This window comes from Trachurus japonicus, chromosome 16, assembly GCF_045865225.1.
Source record: "Trachurus japonicus isolate A0001 chromosome 16, Traja_1.0".
NCBI lineage: Eukaryota > Metazoa > Chordata > Actinopteri > Carangiformes > Carangidae > Trachurus > Trachurus japonicus.
This window is the reverse complement of record NC_140922.1, coordinates 10879813-10895980: the sequence shown is the minus strand read 5'-3', so window position 1 is coordinate 10895980 and position 16168 is coordinate 10879813. Positions and strand designations below refer to the sequence as shown.

General features: G+C 44.5%; 1 protein-coding gene across 1 annotated transcript; it reads right to left on the bottom strand.

The window, feature by feature from the left end:
- Positions 1-909: 909 nt before the first annotated feature.
- Positions 910-12032, bottom strand: efna1b (ephrin-A1b). The gene is made up of 4 exons (XM_085801296.1): positions 11751-12032; positions 2630-2925; positions 2345-2533; positions 910-2202 (listed from the first exon to the last, which is right to left on the bottom strand). The coding sequence occupies exons 1-4, from the start codon at positions 11846-11848 to the stop codon at positions 2081-2083; spliced, it is 705 nt and encodes a 234-aa protein (XP_085657422.1). The 5' UTR covers positions 11849-12032; the 3' UTR covers positions 910-2080.
- Between the last annotated feature and the right edge of the window lie 4136 nt (positions 12033-16168).

Genomic DNA, 16168 nt, shown 5'->3' with positions numbered 1-16168 from the left:
TAGACTTTGGGCACTTGGGTTCTCTTTTATTTCTATGCAAACAGAAAATGTAATGGATGAGTTGTACCTACTTGTATTTTTTCCACCATATATATGCAAGCACAGGGTTTTAGAAGTTGAGTATTGACAGTACTGTGAATAATGCCTTATTTGTTCTATTTCTTCAGGCATAGTTGAAATTTGCATTAGGCCACTCCACAAATACATGGGTGCTACATTGCAAGATTTCTGAGCTGTGTGATCACCTGCAGTGAATTTAAACCATGACGTGATTGTGGAAAAACAAACACGTCTGTTTCATGTTCTGGTTTTGAACGCGTATGTTGCATGGTTTTACAGGGGATGGCGACTTTTGACAGTTTTCAGTCAGCTCTGAGTTTTTCAGGAATGAACGTTTGTGCACTGTTCATTCTAACATACCACTGTGCAGGCGGATGTTCGGCTCTCCCTCCATAGATGTACAGAGTAGTAAAAGAAAGGGCAAAAAAGGGGGAAAAGAGTGTGAGTGAGGAGGCGAGAGTGGCACCTTCACACCCAGCTGTCAGTTTTCTTGTGGGCCTCTCTCCCTGCACTATCCCGCGCTATAGCTCCTTCATCGTCCCCCCTCTTCGGTTCTCGTGTTTGGTTTTCAGACTGTGAAATCTAAGCCAGGCCAGGCTGTGTCACCAGGGATGAAAGATAGCAGAGGCAGTGAAGAGGGGATGAGAAAATAGAGGTTGGGAAAGACCTGGGGGTGGAAATCTGAAGGGGGCTGGAGAGATTTCAGCAGGTATACAGGAGATGGATAGTTTTGCTAAAATATTGTGGCATCCATCAAAATCTAAACACCCGCAATGGGATTTCGAGATCTTAAGTAGGTTAATGCAAAAATAAATTTCACTAGATCTAATAAAACCCAGACAGATACTGTTTTATTACATCACAAGTTTTTTTTTATTTCACTAAAGATTTTTCACATCTTTAAACAACTTCTTATATTTTTTTCTATGTACAAATTTACATAAACATGTACAAAATGACACAAGTTTAACAAAAACAACAGAAAAACAACTGTAAATATAATGTGGGAAGTCCCTTCAGTTTGAGGTTTGACAATGTGCAAGTGAGATCACAAACATCGCAAACATTGGCCAGTGTACCATCAGACCATGATACTGTCAAGACAGCAGAGGTGAGTGAGGTTGCAGTTGAATAACACTGCTGCCAGTGTTACGTTCTCCAAACCTCCTACATGAGAACTTATAATAGCAATGGCAAGATTGTGATTTATGACTTAAATGAGAATCCAAATTAATCATATAATGGTTTTAATGGTTCTTTACTTGGTGAATGCATCAGGAAGTCAAAACTACTTTGGATTAGACAATTTGTTTTTACTTGTGTTGTCTTGCAACTGGAAAAAAAAAACATGAAGTCAGATACTTTCTGTATATTCTAAATGGCAAACACTTGATGCAAAGTGACTTCAACAGATATTTAAAGAGACATAACAGGGAGCTGAGTGCTACATGACAAAAAGATCCTACTGTATACCACTGTGGCAGTAACTGACAACATTTCCAGTACACAATAATTTCTCTACATGAAAAAGGAAGAAAGATGACATTGACGACTCGTGATCAGTAATACAATGCACATCTGTACCAATGACATGAAAATCTGAAAAACACATAATGAGGAGAAAGTAGTTATCGGTCCTCTTATCATTTTCCATCTGATGTGAATCTATAAGCTGCGTTGATCCGATTGCTTCCACTTTTGTTCATCATGGCTGAAAAAAGTGTGCACCTTAAATGGTCAAAAATGAGAAATCTATCCTTGTAGTAGTGTAATAGTGTAATGTAAGAAAAAACGTCATTGAGAATGTAAGAAAAAACGTCACTGAGGTCTTCTTCTTTGGAACGGTCCACGCTCCACATTCACGCAAACAAACACATCACACACACACACACACACACACACATGCTGACAGTATTGAACATGCTCGTATAAAAAAATCTGTATAAAAAAATCTCTCTGAGTGTTCATGGTCCCAATGACCGGCATTGGATTTGCATTGTCTCTGTTATGGCCGGCAGCCTTAGTGCAGAATCAGGGATATTAAGACTGGGATCATGGTAAAGATGAGGGAGAGGGAAGCCAGCGGTGCTGCTGTGCTGCCGATACTCCTCTGGACGTTTGGCTCCATCACAGCAGGGTCATCTAAGGAAAGAGAAGGGAGGGGTGAGTCAGTTTCACATTTCATCATTCAGGCAGAGTAAACACACCCAGCTGAGCTTGTCTTAGACATGACACTGCTGGGACTATTTTCTATCTGTCTGGTATTTTGTAGAGGAATCCTCACCTGCTGGGAGCCGGTTCGAGGGGTTGTGCACTCCTCCAGCAGCGGGAAACTTCACTTTTCCTCCATCTAAGCTTTTCCCTGTTTCCTCTGCCTTGGATTTCTCTAGGTGAGTTTTCCCAGAGCCTTTATGCCCGACTACATCCACTTTGAGCCTCAGACAATCCTGGCCATGGTGATGCATTGGCTTGGCTGGAGAGGGTCAGAAAGAGAGGAAGATTTAATACAAGAAACCTTCTCATGATCACAGTAGCCTGATCCAAAGAGAATCCAGTGATTGATACTTACAGATATAATAATAGCTCTCTCCTTGTCTGAACTCCTTGCCCAAGGTGAAGGGGGTGAAGCGCTGGAACTTCTCGGAGAATTTCTCAGGGGCGTGGGGGGCGAACGGCCGCGAGCACTCCCAACGGAGCTGGTCAAAGGAGTGAGGTTTGCACACCTCGTAGTCCTCCCTCTCCACCATGTACAGCACATAGCGCTCAGCTGAATGCGACGGCACCTCGCCGTGGGTGTAGTGGGGGCAGATGATGTCCAGATAGTCGTTGATGCGGACTTCCACCGTGTACTCGTCCCACAGAAAGCTGCAGGAAGACAAGAAGAGAGGAGGAGGAGGGGAGGGTTACTCACAAATGTCCTCATTCAAAGTAGAAACGTTTTTATTAAACAAAAAGAAAAGGAAAGTGAATTACAGAGGGAAATACCCTGTTTACCACACACAGGCTCATACATAGAGATGAACTGTTGACGCCAATAAAAAATAATGAGGGCTAATCACGAATAGACACGTGCAGCAACAGAAACCAGGCTAACTCACACAAACAACATTGTGTCAACACACACACACACACACGCACAGGTGAAGCTAACCAGCAGGATGTGTCGGTACGTTCCGGTGTTGCCTGCATGTGCAAACCTGTCACTGTGACTGACTTAGAAAGAGCCTGATCAGGTCGGGCTTGTTCACTTTGTTTTTGAATGAGCACACACCTAGAATCTCCTTAAGCCCTAAACCACCATCCCTCTCACACACCTTTCTTCCACTCTACCCGCCCTGTTGCCCTCAGCACAGACTTGACTTCTCACTTGCTCACATGTAGACAAGATTTTAAATGACAGCACCCCCCCTCTCCACTCCCCTAATCTGTATCTGTCACTCATTTTCACTCCAATTCCACCAAAGACAGAGGCACAGTGGGTGGAGACAGTCAGACTGTCGCTCTCTCCTTCTCCCTTTTCATCTTTACCCTTCATTTAGTTTTATGGCTCTTTTTTAAGCCTTCCTGTCTCCTCTTTGCTCACCTCCTCCTGTCCTTGTTTCTCCCTGTGCCCTAATGAAATAAGGAGAGATGGTGAAAAAGCTACAAATCGTGTTCAGTCGCACTGCACATTTGTGATAATGGGGCTGTGTCAGAATACAGAAGTAGGATTGAGGAAGTTGTAGCCTATTAAATTCTCTCCCAGGTAGAACTTTTCCGCGTTGTTAATAAGGAGCTACCAAGAACGGATTTGTTGAGGCAATGTATGAACTCTAACTCGCTGTCTTCACTTTTAGTTTCATATTACTAATACGTCGTCTCCCCTGTAAAGTAATCACGATGCAGGTGAGAGGCCGTGTCATGCTGGTATGTGTTGTACGGATGGCTGGCTTGTGCTGTGAGATCAGCCAAAAGCCAGTGGGTGAGGAAAGATGGATATTTGCGTACGACTCTGATTTCATCCTCAGGGGTAAGAAAAACAAAACTAATCTGCTTAAACTCAATATCTGCATGTGTGTACATGTGCTTGTGTGTGAGCATGTACTAGGGAGCGAAAGTGACAGGAAAACAGCTCCTGTGTGCCATTGTTTATGTGTGCCCCTGCATCAAAGCATGTTGTGGCTCCTGTACGGACCCCCCCCTACACACACACACACACACACACACACACACACACATACACACCCCCTGGCCGAGTCAACAGACACACTGGCTCCAACTGTGGGCCTCTAACCCCTCCTCCCTGGACTCCACATGTGTGTGTGTCGGTTAGTGCTAAACTACCTGTCAAAACATGCTTTGTTAGCTGAGCGCGGCTCTACACTTGTTATCCAGGGCTAACAGGCTGATCACCACCCTCCACTTACAATCACTGCTCTCTCTCAGAAAAGCCTCTTTGTTTGTGCATACACTCCCGCGTAGGTGTGTGCGCACCTTTGTGTCTGTGTAGCTACGTATATGTCTGTTTGCCACGGCTGGTGTTTTCAGTGAAAGGGAAAATAGAAACATCTGTTGCAACCTAATTGGCCAAATAATCTCTGCTCTCATCTTGTTCCCCACTTCTTTGTTTTCTTTGAGTAAAACCAGTAATAACAGACTCAGAGAAAACAAGCTGCTTGAAGATCTGTGGCGGTTCAATCTGAAGGAAAGAAAATCATTTTGAATTGAAAGGGCTACACCTTTTTTTTCCCACAGTGTGTCCTTGTTAATGGCCTGGCTGCCCTCTGCATGAAAACACAGACTTGTCAAAAGCCACTAAAACAGATTCTGTTGCTAATTTCATTCATGGATCAGGCTTTTAAGAAAACTCTCCTTTTATGCTTCTCCTCACCTCCTCATTCTCCCCCCTCCTCCTCTTCTCCTCCTCCATTGGTCTGGCTAATTAAAAGCTGTTAGGGGTCTGGGGCAAATGTGTTCTCTAGAAAAGGAGGGGAGGGGGAATGAATAGGGTGTAATTATACCCTTTCCCTCCCCAAAGACAGAATGCCTGAAGGCTACAGGGCCCCTTCGACCCCTGTACCTTGCCCCTTGCGGAGCTTTCACTACCCTGATTGCTGTGGATGTGTTTTAATATGTGTGCTCATATGACTGTCCAGATTTTTTTTTTATGCTTGAATTAGCTTTTTATGGCTTTTAGCTACGTTCAAGACTCTAGCCCCGGTCGAACTGAGCCAGAGCAAACTTGTATCTTTCACTAGTCTTCTCCCTCCACACTCGGCCTTCTTCATCACTCATCAAAGCTCTTGAATGCTGGAGACTTCCCCGTGTCTCCTCCTCTCCTCGGACTGGCAGTTCTCGGTAGAGTGAGAGTCGCATTAATGTGATAGCTATGTCGTATGTGAGACGGAGAGCCAGGTGTGTAAGGTGTGTACGTTGTTACAAACCTACTTTGCAGCACACAGCCTCTGCTTCCTGTGTGTTGGTTTGTCTCTCTGTGAGTGTGCATGTTTTCAAGGGAGAGGGATTCTCTGAAGACCCTTATCCAGGGCGTCTCATGCTCCAGGCTGATGAGCACATCTGTTTATCAAGGCCCTACTGGAGCCTCTTGTGTGACTGTGTGTGTGTGTGTGGGGGCGCGTGAGTGTGTGTGTGTGTGTGTGTGACTGAGGTGTGGGTAAACAGTGAAGGTTGAAGGTGGTTGTTTCTCACTATGGAGCTACTCCAACTTTTGCGTCAGCAGGTAAGGTGTGTGTGTGCTTGTGTGTGTGCTTGCGTGTATGTGTGAGTGTGTGTGTATGTATGTGTGTGTATCACTGTGTGGGAAGGGCATAAAATAGTAAAATAGCTGATGACAGTAGGTGACTTGTTTAACACTTGGCTCTGATCACCAGAGCTTTGAAGTCTTGCCATTGTCCTTGTGCTATACTCTTCTCTCCTTCTCCTTCTCTGTTCTCCTGCCATCCGTCTTCCCTTTTCCCCGGTCTCCCTGACAACCCTGCCGTTCCTCCATTTGTCCCCTGAGCTCACACTGGTTTCGGTCAAACAACTGACACAGGAACTCTGTCCTTCAACCGTCTCCCTGGGGAACTGCCAGCCGGGTCAAGGGGTTAGAGTTCAGAGTCGCAAACTTCTCACACACACTACCGTCTGAGTCAGCGCTGTAGATTTTCGTTTCACACACACACACGCATACATACAGCACATTCATGCAGCGAGTCAGCAGCACTGAAACACTAAACAGATGCACCCCCCCCCCTCCACCATTTGCTCTGCAGGTAATCAGTAGTAAGTGTGCACACACTGGAATGTCACAACGGGGGCCTGTGGTTTGGATGGTTTACTGTGTTCTCACAAGGCGCGCTCATCAAATTTCCACTCGCGCTCTCACACACTTTTACTTCGACATGCACACTTAATACCCTCTTAATTTGCTGTGGTATGGCAGATGCACACCTCCATTCACACGGGCTGAGGAGCTGTCAGTAGTTCTAATGGATTTAACTGCTCACCGGTGGGATCCTCCATAAAAGCCAATCTAATATGCACTGAAAAGTCTTTACATATTAGTCTCCAATGTAATCTACCTCAGTTCTTCCTCTGTAGCTCATTTTCCATGAGAATGAATACTCGTCCTCCACTTGGCACCATCAACTACTCTGCAAATGTGGGTGTACACATCTGTATGTGCATGTCCCGAGTGATACTGAAGAAATGGAGAGTCTCTTTGGCCCTAGCAGGATGTGAGCCTTTAAAATTGTCAAAACGGCCGTTTCTCACTTTATTCAATTCTACACTTCTCCCCTCCCTTCATCCATCACTGTCCAGTCTCTCCTCCCTCCGTCTGCCTCTCTTTTATTCTCCCAAAATTAGCCCATCCCCCCTTCTCCCAGTCCTCTATTTTGTTCTGTCTCTTAACGCTGACATAATATACCAGAGCTCTTCATCCAGGCTAATTTCTCAACACAAATCCCTTTCTCTAGTTCACCCTTCTCTCACCCTGCGCCAACGCCCCTCCTCCTCTCTACGCCCAAAATCTTTTCACCCTGTCCCCCATTTTGTAGGCTCCCATTCTGTCTGTGATGAATAGAAGAAGGCCAAATGGTATCATGCTTGGTTTAATATGTTGGGGGGGGGGTCAGGCAGAGTTAATCTGTATGCTTGTGTCTGTCTGTCTAGCAGAGAGAGAGGGAAAAAAATAGCAACTTCTTAGAATATGGAAGATGTTTAACATTTTTGTTTGAAATAAATGAAATATTAACTGTTGTAAAAGAAAGTGTCCTCTAATACTTGGTCAAAAGTCCATCTGCTGTCAGTTCTGCCCTTTAGGGGGCAATGGTGGGCTTTTAGTGGACAGCAATGCCAAGGTATGTCTGAAATGCTATGAATGAGCTATGTACGCACACTCACACACATGCATGCTTGCCCACACATACTACGATAACGTAGGGCCTCTCTAGTGTTAGCAAGGCCAGGGCTGAGAGGTGCTCTGTCCTCCTCCGGTGGAAAACTACTGGGGGCCGAAACAGAGGAAGGTCTGTGAGTAAGAGGGGGATTGATTGAGGGAGAGAGGGGGGCAAGGGGCTGTAGAGGAAGTCTGGACCACAGATAAGGAAGTGAGAGGAAGAGCAGAGAGAAAACAGAGGTTCATGTAGGTACGCTGATGCGGCAGGAGGATGTCTACAGCCCTGAAACACAGATATCAAGTTTGTTCTCCAGTTTGGTCATTAAAACTCCCAGATGCTGCTGTGTGCTATGATGCGTGAAGGTATGTTTGTATATTTATAAGTGTGTTAGGTAAGACGGCTGTCATATCAGCAGGGGATAAACACAAAGCCGTTTTGATAATGAAGGGGCAGGATTCATATAGCAAGCTAAATAGAGATAACCTGTGGTGCCTGTAATTGATTGTTCTGATGTAAGATGGATCCCATCTGAGAGATTATAGAGTGAATGATCCACTGTGACGGCCACAGGTTTATTAGATGTATGTTGTAACAATTACACAATAACCCAGATACATGCCACGTACACACACACACGTAGGCTACAGAGGACATAACATAATGAAACAGGCTGACGTTACGTCACAGGGTCACAAAAGCATAAATAAATATAGAATAAAGTCAGATGGATGATGGTTTTGTGTCTACAGGTCAGATGGTCAGATTACAAGCCGTCTGTAATCTATGTTAGTGTGTGTGTGTGTGTGTGTGTGTGTGTGTGTGTGTGTGCCCTCATTCTGGTGAGATTAGAGACCAACAACCAGACGGGACATGAGCTGGGGAGGGGGAAATCATGAGTGGAGAAAAAAATAGACAGAGAGAGGGAACAAAATGTATAAAATGTGTGAAGAGGGGTGTATAAGTGTGTGTATGTGTGTGTTTGGGAGCGGGTGGGGGTAACTTCACCCATAAACCCATCCTTTAGGCTGCATGTACGTGTCAAGGCAGGCCCGGCTGCCTCAATAACAGCAAAAAGCCAGACGGAGCCAGACACAGGCAGAGATAAACAGAATATTACATTACACCAAAACCCTGATAAAGATATTTGCACAGATTCTGGCAGCATGAGGAATAAACCCAAGCTACTAGAGATGGATGAGTGCAGATAAATAAGACGGAGATAACAGAATGAAAAGAGGCAGTGGAGTCGAGTGTTAATAGCATCCATATCTATGCAGAGGAGAAGAGATCTACTCCAATCAGGTGGTGTGGAGAATATGGAGGGCTGGGGGTCTACAGAGGCCAGTCTGGGAGGAGACCCAGCTGTTAAAGAGAGGAAAAGGAGTGAAGATGGAGAGAGGAGCTTCAGACACAGACACACAGACACATACACATACACACACACACACACACACACACACACACAGCTGACAGAGTTGAGTATAGTAACAGCGGGATGGAATGCTATGCTGCCTGTAACTAATATTAACATCCAAGTCCTCCCCCTCGCCCCCCCTAATGTGTGTAAGTGTGACTCACACATTTATCACGTCTTGATAAGACTGCCTACGGTGATGGCCACTCCCTATTTGACTCTGACGCTGGGGCAACACACACACACTCACGTACACACACACACACTCACACGTACCGTCAGTCCACAACAAAAATAAAATCTCTTCCCGTTAAGAGCTGGTTAAGGGCAACACAAGTTCAAACTCCCTCTCGAACACAAACACACTAACACACACTCATAAACTCGACACAGGCAGAGACACGTATAGTTAAAACAAGGCGAGACCAGCAGACTGAGAATAACACGTCTCTCCACCTGTCACAAACACACCTGGAGTATCACATTTGAAGCACACCTTTAAGCCACAATCATTACCTGACTAATTAGTAGAATATACATATGCATAACTGTATTTAGAGACACACACACACACATGTCTAAAGTCCTGCCAGTGCTTCACACCTCCACACTCTCCACCATGAATGGGCAGACTGCTGCCATCTGGTTGCTGTCCTCCACCTAAGACAAATCACTGCTACTCACAATCAGACCAAGAATCAATTAGCATCAATTATCCATGGCCCTCTGCCATCAAAGGCGGCTGATGGATCTCTAATCCCCTGAACAGGTGACTGATTGATCGCTGCCTGGGCTCCATTTGGGGCAGGTGGGTTTTTTAAGACAAGCTGGAGGAAACCCAAAGACAAGCGAAATGATGGAGAAGAAGAAGAAAGGATGAGGGTTAAAGGGGGAGTCGGGGGTGTGAGGGATTATCGACTGTAAAATGTGGCAATGTGTGGTTTCACTACCCCCCACCTCCCCAGATTGGAATTCCTTATTGAAACCTTCTGTGAAACTCTTTCTTCCTTTTGTGTGGGTATTTGAACGACAGAGAATGAGACAGCGAGAGACCTTGAAGATCCAAGATGTTCTGCAGATGTCAGAGATGTGGAGGCAGAAAAGACGCTAATGAATAAAATCATTCACATATTTGCGATGAGGTGTGTGACTTGTTGATGATGTGTGAAGTTTGTGCCTCTCTGTGTCAGGGTCTATGTTTAGCCATCTAGCAACAGGGATTAGTGTTAATATTTTGTTTTTTTTTCCTCATCTGGTTATGCAACTCCCATTTGACAGCAGAAATAGTCCAGGGCCGGATTAGAGACAGCAGACATAAGATCTGACTTGGTATTAGACCACCCCCCATTCTCTCTATGTATCTCTCCATCTCTCTCCCATTCTCTTTAGTGTTTATCAGCTTTTCTTAGAGGGACTGAACCTTTGAGCTCATGTTCCCTCTTTTCATCCAGTCTTGACCAGGGAGACTCCAGGTTTCACATTTCCTCCTGTGAAGTTACCTTTCCCTCCTGTCTCACCTGGACTGGAGGCTCGCGCCCTCTGTGCGCGGTGAGTCAGGTGTAAAACTCAGGTGAAATGAACCCGAGTTGCTGAGTCACACACGGACAAACCCGCATGACACACACAAGCACTGCTCATGACTGCGAATACTTTCCATCAGGCTTCTCATCCAATTATCAGGACAATTGTTTTCCTTGTAGCGTGGCTCTTTTTTAGCTCTCCGCCTATTGTCATTGTTAAAGGGCAATTAGAGAGCCAGTAATGTAATCAAGACAAGGACTAAAAGGCTATAATGGCCTGTGCCCTTTTTTTCCGTCTCGGTGCCGGGTTATAATCGACCTATCTCGGCAGCGGAGAAGCGGGGACGGTCCTTCTGTTATAAAATAATACTGCTGCCTTTCACTCGCTCCACGCTAAAAGCTCAATAAATCGCGCTGCGATATTGCGCGTCTGTCAAGCTCCATCGATCCCACTGAGTGGTCGGATAGCATTACATTAGTGACCTCACAACAAAACACCCACACGGCAATATGTGGCCCCTCTTCTCTGTGACACACACACACACACACACACACACACACACACACACACACACACACACACACACACACACACACACATACACACACACACACACACACACACACACACACACACACACACACACACACACACACACACACTTGAAGTAGGCTATAGTCTCAGCTGTTTATAACTGGTGATGAAAGGACTCTTGCATTTTCATTAATAATAGACTTTCAGTGACACACACTATATAGCCCTACACTCACTCACACACACACACAGGTGCAGAGCCTACAGACAGCGTCTCTGGCCAAGTTCATACTCGTCAGTCTATTTTCTACTATTAGTGCGTCTGTGTCTATGTGTTGCGGTTAAATATAGTGGTGAATCTGTCCATCTGTCTGGGCATCCGCTCCCAATCTTCCTGCGTTTACACCCGGCTGCTGCTCTACGCTCTAATGCTCTATAATCACAATCCTGTTAGGGCGAGTTTAAAGGTAGCCCACACACACAAGCCTGACTTTAAGCGTCACATGAACCCTTTAATTGTCACATGAATGAAAACAAGAAGCTTAGCTGTAGCGGCTCAAGAACGTGCCCAGCCTCGGGGCCACACAGGGACCAAGACGATGAGACTTTACATTGGTGGTAAAGGAAATAGTAGCGAAGTGACAAAGTTACAACCAGTCGCCTCTGGACGCGTCAGGAAACGCGCGCTCACACGCACACACACAGCGCAGTTGTGATTGATCACTCTCAACAACACCACACATTACATATCTGTCCTATAAGAAACAACACACAGACAGACACACAGAGACAAGATAGACAACCTGCATCTATGATCCATGCACACAAGCAGCACTTACTTTGAATTCGAGCTGTTCCAGTAGACGCTGTGTCTCTCCGCAGAGGCGAACCAAACGCCGATGTTCAGCGCCAAACACAACATATACACTAAATCCATAGCTCCTCTTCTCCCGGCAGGAACTTCAACAAGTTCAGCTAGATGATGGATGATCGATAATCAGTCTCTGTTGCTGAAGATCTGAGTGCGTAAATACGCGAGTGGCGACAACAAGTGGACTTCTGTAGTGATAATTGCAAATTTGCACTGATGGGTGAGATCTGTCGCTGTTCAACTCCTGACTGGTTCGCAGACGTGCAACTAGGCTGTTTTGTCTCTCAATGGCAACACCCCCCAAAGTGCCACGAGCCAATAGCGTGGAGGTGATCTGAATGCCCCGCCCACTACCAGAGACGCTCCTCCAGCTGCCCGCACTTCAGACCAAGAGCAGAAAAACAACCTCACGTAGACATATGAAACATTGTAGAAGTGTAATAAACAAATAAAACTATAACTGATATATTAGATGGATAAGATAAGAACACATAAATAACAAAAAGTGAAATTAAAAACTAGTCAAAAACATTCTCTCATTTGGTTAATGTTTAGTGACTTAGATATATAGCCAAGTCAACTGTCAGTTTTTACATATATATATATCAGAAAAGTAAACAAAATAAAAATCAGTTAAGGGAAGACAAACACTGGATATGAGATATATATAACAAGGATGTAAAGAGTATTCAGAGCACTTACCTAACCTACCTCAGAATCCAGATTTGCACAGATGTTTATAACTATATGTTATTTTGTGAACAAATCAAATCTCAGTCTAATCTTGGAGTATATTAGTAACAAGTAAAATGTTTTCATTTGAAGTGTAGCAGAGTATTATATAAAGTAGCTTAAAATAAACAAATATTCAAAATAAAACAGAACCGTATTAACAGTATTAATATTAGTATAGTATAACTAAATGCACACTAAATGTACCTTGTTATTCTCCTACACAAAAAAGACTAAATAATTCAAACGAATTTCTGCTAAATACACACCAGACAGATCCCTGAGATCATCAAGTAAAGGTCTATTCACTATTCCAACAATATATTCAATGGTGCTTTTAGTCATTATGGTCCTACTCTACTCTACTCTACTCTACTCTCAGGTCTGCTACAACAGTATCTTCTTTTAAAAGAAGACTAAAAACATTTCTTTTCTCACAAGCTTTTAGTTTTTAATTGTTAATTAATTTGTTTTTAATTTGCAACATTTCCTTCTTTTTGTCTTTTATATGTATTTTACATGTATTCCTTATGCAATGTTGTGCTTTGTTTTGTTTTTGTAAGGCACATTGAGTTTGCGCATGAAATGTGCTATATAAATAAAATTGTTGTTGTTGTTGCTGTCATTGTCCTGGGTTGGTTTCTGTTTGTTGTTTTGCAACATTGTAATGCATTGTTGTTGGGTTGTTTTGCATTGTTGAGTGACGCACTACAGTAGCCTATACTGTATGTTGCAATTCACTGTATTGTGCTGAGTTGTGTGTTGTAATGCAGTTGTTATCTTGTATTTTTTTGTACTGTGCTACATGCACATTGCTTTTTTGTTGTGCACTGAGCTGTAAACATCTACATGCACTAATGCTGCAGAGGCGGATTTCTTTTCTAAGTTGTATAAAGTGAAGATCTTAGCTCCACTTGTTTTATTTCAATCACTTGAGAAGCCTCTGCAGAGAGGACGAGTGTGTGTTCTTGCAGGCTGTTGTTGTCTCGGCACGCCGGTGCACTGACTACGTTTTGTCAGATAATAAAGAATTATTACCTTCTTATCAGTCTGTCTAATCTCGTGGTCTCTGCTTAGCCGCGTCCCCAGACAGTTAACTTTACAAAACAACCTCACAGATGGAGTGGATAAAGTCCAGGCCATGGGGTGTCAGCAGGATTGTGGCCCCAGCAGGAGAGGGCTTCCCTCAGGCAGGGATGGAACCCAGCCTGGGTTAGCCGGTTCAGAGCTCCAGAGCTGCGGGGAGACGGGAGGGGGCATGTGTGTGTGTGTGTGTGATTGTGCACGTGCATGTGTGTGTGTGTGTGTGTGTGTGTGCAGACAAACTGTATGTCTGACCGTCCCTAGGCAAGGCTGGGCAAGCACACACACGTCCTGGCATTCTGTGGGGATCACACACACACACACACATGAGCACACACACACTGATTATGGATCCTGTAGGCAGTAGGAGGGGGAGTTAATCATGACTAAGGGTGCTTTTCCATTCTATAATGTCTTCCCAAAAAGTGAGGAAAAACTGAGGGGGAAGAAGACTGAGGAAGTGACACAATGTGTGAGGAAAACTAATGGGGACAAACAGTCAATTTAACAATTACTGGCAGCATAATAACAAATTCTCAGTCATGGTTTTCAACTATAATACTGCCAAGGTATCACCCACTGTATCTGTGCTGACATTAAGTGTAAATATACACTATGTATTGATTTCCGCTAAGGAATGACTGAAATGCAAATACTGTTCAGCTCCCAAACAAGTGGGTGATTCAGATTACCATCAACAGGATCCATCACCTCTCGCTCATACACAAGAGCAGGCTAACTGTCAGAGTGTCCCTGGTTGCCAGCAGACTTCCGCTGCTCATACATGGGATCTCCTCATGATGCGTTCATCTAACACATAACCGACCGTGTGGCAAGACCAAAACACAAATTTAGAAAATCACAGCCCACAAATACACCTCCTCTCTGCTGCTGCTGCTGCGGCCAAGAGTCAGATGTCCGGGATCTTCTGTTGCACACACTCGCGCATATGTTACATGTATACAATATATGTATACACAAACACACAGACGTAGACGAGTGCGCAAATAAACATGTAGGTCTTCTCCGCAAGTGCTTTCGATGGTGTTGTTGCCAGTGGAAACCACAGACAACTCTCAGAGTGAGACTAAATCCTCCCACAGCCCCGAACAGACACACACAGACAGGGAAGACCAAGGTTTCTGTGAATCACAGTAAAGCAGAGAGAACTGGGTGGCTCAAAAAAAAAAGAAGAAGGAAAAACTCACAGAAAAAGTGTTTGAGATGATGGAAAGCTCTACAGTTCTAAAAGTGGATTAAAGGAAGTAGGGGGAAGACCTGACAGCCGTACAAGCCTTTCAGCAAACGGAAACCAGCTTGTTTATTCTCTAGGATCTTGTCTCCAGGCGTCACAGTATCTGCTACAGGTTGTTCAACATGCTATGGAAATCCCACAATTACATAACATGCGTAATCAAGTCAAAGAAAACACAGAGAGTATGTACCGCTGCCTTCACCTGGCAATGCCTGATTTTCTTTCCCTTTTTGTCTCTACCAAATTCAAATGCATTTTTTTTATTGGAGGGTAACACATTGGAGAGTTTCGGGGAATGAAGAGATATATAAAACAAAAACAGATGGAGCGAGAGGAAGGGCAAGCTAGAAAGAGCTTCAGTCCAGCTAGAATAAATGTTTTGATAAGAGGGGTTAAGGATATGTGGGAGACAGCTATTAAAAAAGACTTGAATCCCCTCAGCCTATTAAATTTTCAGTCTTGCGTCTTTCTTCAGCCTCTTCCTCTCCATCCTGTCTGCCTGAGGCGGGGATCAGAGCTGGTCAGGGATCTCTGTCTCAAGATTTGGAGACGTTTCTTTAGAGACACACACGCACACACACACACAGACATTTGAAACGGGAGTGTTTAATAGAGAGAGGAGAGAATAAATCAAAATGAGGTGGAGTGAAACTAAGAGGAAAAATGCAGTGACAGAAGGGTGTTACAGATAAAAGACAGATGGAAAGACTGGGTGTGAGCCACACTGAAGCATAACAAGAATCAAACAGGGTTGGTGGTGAAAGTTTAAGGTGAGCATGAGCACATCTGCCCAAACACAGCAGGCAGGAGCTTGCACAGATTTTTTATTGGAAGTTTAAAGACATGTAGGAGGGCTCTGCTCCCTGCTGCTGTCTCTCCCTCTCTCTATTGTTTCTACAGTAGGAGAAGCGAGATGTTATCCTGTTGATCTGCCTCTTGTTTTTGCCCTTTATCACGTCATCATGCCCATGCCCTGGAGCCTCAGCCTCAGCCCCCCCCCCCATAACCTTTCCCACAGAGAATGAGCACAACTGGCATTGGAAAAAAAGGTCATTTGTAAGATCAACATTATGATACAATACAATAGGTTCTACAGGGGCTTAAAGGGGCTAAATCACTGTAATATGCTCCTCATTGACTCAAGGGTTGCATTTCAAATAGTTGCCTTTTGTTCACCTAACCTCTGTCATTACCGCTAGCTTAGGCTTGTTAACACTTGGCATTGTTTCACCTACACATGGACAGCTTGTCACCCCGCTGCCCTCTGTCCTTTTATCCCCATGCAGCCTCCTGTGGGCCCTCGGCCCTCCGGCTCA